General features: G+C 39.9%; 1 protein-coding gene across 2 annotated transcripts; it reads left to right on the forward strand.

Moving 5' to 3' along the window:
• Nucleotides 1-273: 273 nt before the first annotated feature.
• Nucleotides 274-7,241, forward strand: LOC106079012 (multiple epidermal growth factor-like domains protein 11). Of its 2 annotated transcripts, none has more exons than XM_056016658.1 (2): nucleotides 274-508; nucleotides 5,392-7,241. In XM_056016658.1, exon 2 carries the CDS (start codon nucleotides 5,455-5,457, stop codon nucleotides 7,156-7,158), a length of 1,704 nt encoding a protein of 567 aa, XP_055872633.1. In that variant the 5' UTR covers nucleotides 274-508; nucleotides 5,392-5,454; the 3' UTR covers nucleotides 7,159-7,241. The 2 variants fall into 2 exon arrangements, with proteins under 2 accessions (XP_055872633.1, XP_055872634.1); XM_056016659.1 differs by having other exon boundaries at nucleotides 274-492.
• The last annotated feature ends 111 nt before the right edge of the window (nucleotides 7,242-7,352 follow it).

Genomic DNA, 7,352 nt, shown 5'->3' on the forward strand with positions numbered 1-7,352 from the left:
GAAACCTTTCATCCAGAACCATTACAATACAGTATGTAACTAGTGAAAGGCCAATAGTACATTACGTAACGTACTATGTTTTGTAGCTAAAAATAAGACCTACAGTGTTAGAGGCGGACGAACCAGTTGGCGTTATGTGGTACGGTATATATAGGCTCATATGACACTCGCCCAGGGCCCCTCGCTCTGCGAAGGCCGCCTCTGGATCTAGAGATCTGAAACTTGCATTAGCATAAAGTGTGTTCATAATTCTGAACGGAAGTGGCGCGAGCGGAAGCAAGACTAAAGGAAAACAACACAAACTTTAAATTTTTCTTGTTTCTTGGGCTATTATCTTGATTATGAATAAACTGGTGAACAGCGTGTGTTGTAGGCTATGGAGACAGACCGCGCAATCACAAAATCTCTAGTAACAAACTTCGAAAGGCTCTGAACACATCTGTTCTTTAGTCTGCCCCATGAATCTCTACAGGATTTTATTCCGACAACTGTGTATGTACATAAAAAGGTTTGTTACACTTCTTTTCAGGAATTTCAGGCTAATAAGAACAAAAACATAGATCTAGATCTAAATTTAAATCTAAATTTAGACTCTTGCTTCACAAAGGGTGGCTAACATATTTAAGTTCTGCAGCCACTTTACAATTTTTAACATAAATCATAAAGATTGTACACATTTTTTAAAAGTTGATTTTTTTAAAAGAATTATTCTTTACTGCTAGGTATAAATAATAATTATAACCTTTATTATCCATTTGGAATTTTGTCTTACAATTTGTGCATTACACCGAATAAAACATAACTATAGAAAACCAAAACAAAAACTATCAACAACCACAACCCAGGATGGCAGCTGCCTGCAGTGCACTGTCGTTCGGTCGTCTCTTTGGTCCCGAGTTCGTGCCCTGCCCGCTGCCTTCCCCGTCGCCCTGCGGGAGGTTTGGATTAGGAAGTAGATTATCTTTGACTCTGAAGGAATACTGAAGGAGTAATAAAATACTCTGAAAGACACAAAGATAAAGGCACATTCCTCGTCCCATATGCTAGGACAAATTTGTACAAATACTCCTTCTTCCCTAGTGCTATTAGAGCATGGAATGGGTTGCCTGAGCTAGCCAGGAAAACCAGTGACTTGGCAGAATTTAAGTCATTGGTTAATATGCATGACTAAATGCATGACGCGTAGGACGTAATCATCTTCTTTTTTGAAGTAACGTCTGTATTATATAAGATAAGATAAGATAAGGAACATCCGAAACTTGTAAAACATTTTTACAAACAAACGTACAAAAGAAACACGCGAGGAAGTGTTGAGACAGTGTATCGATAGTCAGACAAACGACATGACACCGTGATGTTAGGAGATTCATGATTAACTTTTTTTCACCTTCATCTTTCCATTAGTCTGTTAAACCGTTGGGGCACCATACATGATCTGTCGACCGTCTCTCTTATTCCTCCCTGTCATTTTACGTATCTTCCCATCGCTTTCTCTGTCTGCCTATTCTTTATTTCCTGGCACTGTTCCTTGAAGGAAGGTCTTTGCGAGCAATGAGTAAGCACCCTGTGATATGGCCATAAAGTTTGATTATTTTTTTTGGACAGTAGTCAGCAGATCACCTTGGGGGCCCCCATTACCATTGTGATCCTAATTTGTGACGCGTTCTTTTTTGGTGCTTCCTAAGTTTCTTATATATCATCTCAATTTCATTAATAAGATCCTCCTCTCCTTTTTAGTTCTGCAATTAGCCTTCAAGAGGCGCAATGAAAATATGGTTTAGCGTGAGCCTGGTCTAACAGGATGTTAATAAATGATCATCTATTTCAGCGGTTCTCAACCTTTTATGCTCGGCGACCCCTTTTTACAATCCCCCACTCTGCCGCGACCTCCCCCTCCCCGCACACACACATACAGCAATAGATGAGTAGTCAATAACAATCCATATTTTGGATCGTCTTAGGCGACCCCTGGCAAATCGCCAATCGACCCCCAAGGGGGTCGCGACCCACAGGTTGAGAACCCCTGATCTATTTGATAGTTGATGACGGGCAATCTCTTATTCAGGGTCTAAGGAAGAAGCCCTTCCATTTCAATCGCCAAAAGGCAGTGGCGGAGCCCAGTGCTCGTATGCATCATTACAGTTTTAAATAGGCAGCCCAGTACCAGTGGTATACCGAGGGTGCCAGGCGCGTGGGGCAGTTAGGCCAATCGGCTCCTCTTCCCAATAGTGTAAGTAATCCATATTTGCAAAATAAAAGTCTCCACCAATCAATATAAAACTTACATGTATTGTAAACAAAGTTAAAGAACGAACAATCAGTAAGATACATTCGCATTTTTATTATGGTAGTACTTTCGTTGATTTCGTACTCGTAAGTTGTCGATGACATTATCAAAGTTCATTGTTTGGACCGATTTTCTATATGCTTCAGACTAATAATTGGTACTGTTAATGTTTTTTTTTTGGCAAGTACTCGTTGAATTACAAATACTATATTGTTAATTTGTGTTTGTGTGCATAAATGACAAGTCCTGGAAAGCTTTTTTTTAAGCCAAGAAAGCTTTTTTTTTTTAAACCACATTGAATATCAGTTCATTGAATGCTTAAGATATTAACAATCTAATACCAATAATAACATAGTCAACTAGCTAAACAATATGAAATCGGGCTTTCAATTTCATATAGGCGTATCTTTTCCCCTTTTCGAAATTTAAACAAGACATAGGGATCACATAAAACTTTAAATCTTGTATTAAGGATAGTGAGGAGTCAACACTCTATGGTCAATCTACTTCTTCAAACTCTATTCTCATTCCATCAGTCATTTATCCATTTACTTCTTTATATAAATTCCTCAGTTGACTCAGAGATTTAAATATATTCCTTTGCTGAGCTTCAAACAACTAGCTTGGATTGCGCTCACACTTTTAGACTTTACAATCAACAAAACGTAGCCAATTATTCCCATTAATTTCCTGATTGATTCTTATTGGCGTTTTCTATTTCCCTCTGGAGAGATACGTTAAGCACATTAATTGGGTGACTCGCATGTCTTTTAGACCATTGTACTTTGACGATCACCTTGTAGGACATATTGCTGAGTGTCCTTTAAATGAGACTCGCCCTGTTTTGATAGTCCGTCAAAGGTCTCAAAGGATGGCTGCCTGGTCGTGAGGTTTGCACGATGGACTGTCGTTCAGATTTATTGATGGTCCCGGGTTCAAACCCTGCCCGCTCCCATCCCCCGTCGTCCTGCGGGAGGTTTGGACTAGGAAGTAATTATCTTCAACTCTGAAGGAACATACGAAACATGTAAAACATTTTACAAACATATCACGAGCAATATCAGAAACAGTATAAGTAGTAAGGTACCTTTTTCAGACCTTTCGATCTATAATGTTGATGTTGCTAAAGTCATCTGCCAAGGTGGCCCAATGTTATCGAGGGTGTTTTGAGGCCGCCACCAATCACTTTTACTAAAAACCAATGTCGGGTACCCATTGGAGTTGGATGGACTCGGGCACCCTAAAATTTCCAAAATTCAAACTCCCAGTCTTCACCTGTACGCCTCGGTTCGGATGCCAAATGCATTACTACTCTGTCAACAACAATAGAGAAAATTTGAATTGAAATTTTGTTAACAAGCACATCACCCAACTGTCAACAGGTATATGAACCCGTTAACGTGCGTAGTGGCATAGTAAATGTCATTTTATATCTCTTTAGATCCTGAGATGAACTCTGATTGGTAACTGTGCCCTGGCGAGAAACTCTGCTTTTCGGCTTAGTGCCTCGTAGTGACTCTGCAGATTCATTACCCTGAAGCTCTCGTAGCTGCCGACACTCTTGCAAGATATGCGCTACTGTTTCCATTGACTCTCCACTGTGTCGGGCATCAAAATCTGGCCGGAACCGGGCAAAGTAAGCACCAATGGGGCAGTCCCCCCGTTCTACACTGAGTAATTACTCCGGGTTTTTAGCCTCCACCATGGATCGCCTCGGCCCGGGCGGCGCAAATGCTGCCAACGCCAAGGGCCTTGTTGGAGTCATACCCAGGATTTCAACCACATTTTAAGATCCAGATCTAGCGAAAGATAAGACCTAATGCACTTGTTGAAGACAGTCGCAGAAGCTGAAAGAAAACTTTAATAGACCCCTGGCGGACAACGGACATCCGATGTGGCAAAATATGTAGGTCGCAATTGGGTTTGCGCCATCACATGAATTTTCGCACTCAACTTTAATTTTCAAAATATTGATGGAATACGGAATTAGGACTATTGATAATCGAAGTATTTTTTTATGAAACTGTATACTAATTTATAAGCACTTTTCAGAACTGTTAAAAAATCAAATTTCTTATATCTTTCCCTTGTGGCACTACCAAATTTTTGCAAAGCTTATATCTAAATTAAAACACTGAACCATAATCTTAAAATAAAAAAAAATCTAATAAAATACTCAGAAAGACACATTCCTCGTTTCATATGCTAGGACAAATTTGTACAAATGCTCCTTCTTCCATAGTGCTATTAGAGCATGGAATGGGTTGCCTGAGCCAGCCAGGAAAACCAGTGACTTGGCAGAATTTAGGTCATTGTTTAACATGCATGACTAGATGCATGACGCGTAGGACGTAATTATTTTCATTTTTTGAAGTAACGTCTGTTTTGTATAAGAAGAGGATTATATCAACATACTCTGTCTCTGCGTCTGTCTGCCTGACCAATTAGTTTATTAACAATTGGTAATTAATTATTTTGTTTGTTATCTCGAACAAGGGAAATAAATTGTACTTGACTGAAGTAGTGGTATACGCTGAATTAGTCCCTTTTAAAGGTCGCCGCTTTAAAGTAAGTTAAACAATAGATCATTAGAATCTTTTATTTTCATAAGCACCAGACTAGCAAAGTGGTCAGTATGTCGGCTTGAGAAGGCTTGAGCCATGAGCTCGAATTCAGGTCGTTTCCTTATATATATATATATATATATATATATATATATATATATATATCATTCTTTTCCCCCCCCTCCTTTCCCATTTTCAGAACTGGCCCAAATAAGTGATAGGATCATAGCGTATTGAGAATACTGAAATCATGAAATAGCGCTAAACAAATACAAAAGGTAAAAATATTTGTAATTGCACAGATTCATTGTTGTTGGACTCGATCTAGGCCTATTACAATACATTTCGTATAAGCTTTATATATATATATATATATATATATATATATATATATATATATATATATATATATATATATGTTTTTGTTTTTTTTGAATTGTTGGTTTTAAACAGACTTGCAAATAAAAAAAAAGATTTACACAAGTTCAAGTTTTAAAACATAGATCTAAGTGTCTAAGTTTGCCTTTTATTTTCAAACAGGTTTGGGATCAGAGAATATCGCTATGCTGTACACGCCCATCAGAGGAAGAACAATTCGAAGGGATGAAACGACTCACTATTCTCCTCCGACATAACGCGATCCACAGTTTCCTAACGCTTCTTCTTCTCGTCTGCTGTTGCACCAAATTGAACGGTGCGAATCGCACTGTTTGCAATTTGATCTACTTTAAAAGCAGAGTCACTGACTACAGCTGGTACGCTGCTTCCGAATATTGTGAAAGCATGGGCGGAGAGTTGGCAAGTATCGATACTGAGCAAGTTCATGAGATATTTGTTCGTTATCAAGACTTCAATCCCAGCACTTCACTAGACTCGGAGTTCATTTGGCTAGGGGCATTCGGCCTTTTGGACGATATGAAATGGACCAATGGAAAGTTAGTGGTCGATGGATACCAAAACTGGGTAGCCGATAACTCACCCGAGGACAAAATGTGCGTTTCCATTGACGCCAGGGTAGGTCTTTGGCAGAGTTCGGACTGCAACGGAGCCGCAGGGGTAGCCTATTGTGAGAAATGTGTAGTTAAAGATTGTACGCATGTTCATTGTTCATTCATATGCATCTGTCGGAACGCTGTGTCATGCGTGAATGTGTCCTCATCGTGTTCAGAAGGATGCGTGCTGGCCGCGCTAAGCAATATTACCAAACTGGATTGTTCAAGCCATAGATATGGGCAGTCTTGCGAAAGTCAATGCTTCTGTGATCAAGAAGCCCCATGTGACAGCACTCTTGGTCGTTGCCCAGGTAATTGTCTTAAGGGCTGGCATGGATCCAACTGCGATGAGACGTCTTGTCCTCATAAAAAATGGGGTCCTAACTGTGAACTTAATTGTTTCTGTCGAAATAGCCTTCAATGTAACGAGGCGACTGGTGAATGTTCGGATGGGTGCATAGATGGTGTCAGCGGCGTCTCATGCAATAAGAGTCTAATGTGTGCCGCTAACAGTTGGGGAGAGGAGTGTTCAAAAGCATGCCACTGCGGTGGAAACGGTCACTGCAACTCTAAAACAGGACAATGTTTAGACGAGACAGCGGAATGCAATCACGAGTTTCAAGGTTTGTCTTGTAGTGAGAGTGGGAAAAATGCTTGCCCTTTGAATACCTGGGGCTCGGCGTGCCAATATTCGTGTTTTTGTAAGGATGTTCTGCCCTGTTATCGCTCTAACGGCAATTGTACAAATGGATGTCAGGACGGCGTGAAGGGCTCAGCTTGTAATGAAACAATCAGTAACTGTCCTCTGAATCGGTATGGGCTAGAGTGCCAGTTTGCCTGCCATTGTGCTGAAAGCCGTCAATGTCACCCGGAGACGGGCTTCTGCCTGACTAAAAACCAAACCTGTGACGAAGGATGGCAAGGTGAAAGGTGCAGCAACACAGCGTGTCAATTGTACTACTTTGGACCTGGCTGCCAATATGTCTGCAATTGTGCTAATAACAACCAATGCCCCATTGATATCGGTATTTGTCCTGATGGCAAATGCATAAGTGGTTGGACTGGTATCTCGTGTAACGAAAGCGAATGTGGCGAAGGACTGTATGGCAAAGACTGTGAAGAAATATGCGAATGTCCGCCTGATGAATTCTGTAATAAACTGACCGGTAAGTGTGTGGTGACAGTGGCGACTACTGACAAACAGAAACTAATGCAATCCAGTGGATGGACCACTCGTTTAAGTCTCAACATTATAGTTGTATTGATATGGCTTATAGTTTATCAACTAACCAAGCTATTGCTATTTTTGATGTAATTCACTTTTATTGCTAATCAATGATTTTTTTACTCTTGTATTTTTGTTGTAAAGCGATATCATATTAAAACCAACACAATTTTTTTAAATTGTAGCTATTCTTTCAAGTTACATAGTATCCTTCATTATTTACTAATGTTCATGCTCGTTCACGCTATTACTATAACTCTTTTGAACAATTTATAATTTAGTAT

Source organism: Biomphalaria glabrata, chromosome 18 (assembly GCF_947242115.1).
Source record: "Biomphalaria glabrata chromosome 18, xgBioGlab47.1, whole genome shotgun sequence".
Lineage (NCBI taxonomy): Eukaryota > Metazoa > Mollusca > Gastropoda > Planorbidae > Biomphalaria > Biomphalaria glabrata.

Excerpts from the sequence above, each read along its gene's own strand:
- LOC106079012 (XM_056016658.1), top strand. The coding sequence starts at position 5,455 with ATGAAACGACTCACTATTCTCCTCCGACATAACGCGATCCACAGTTTC.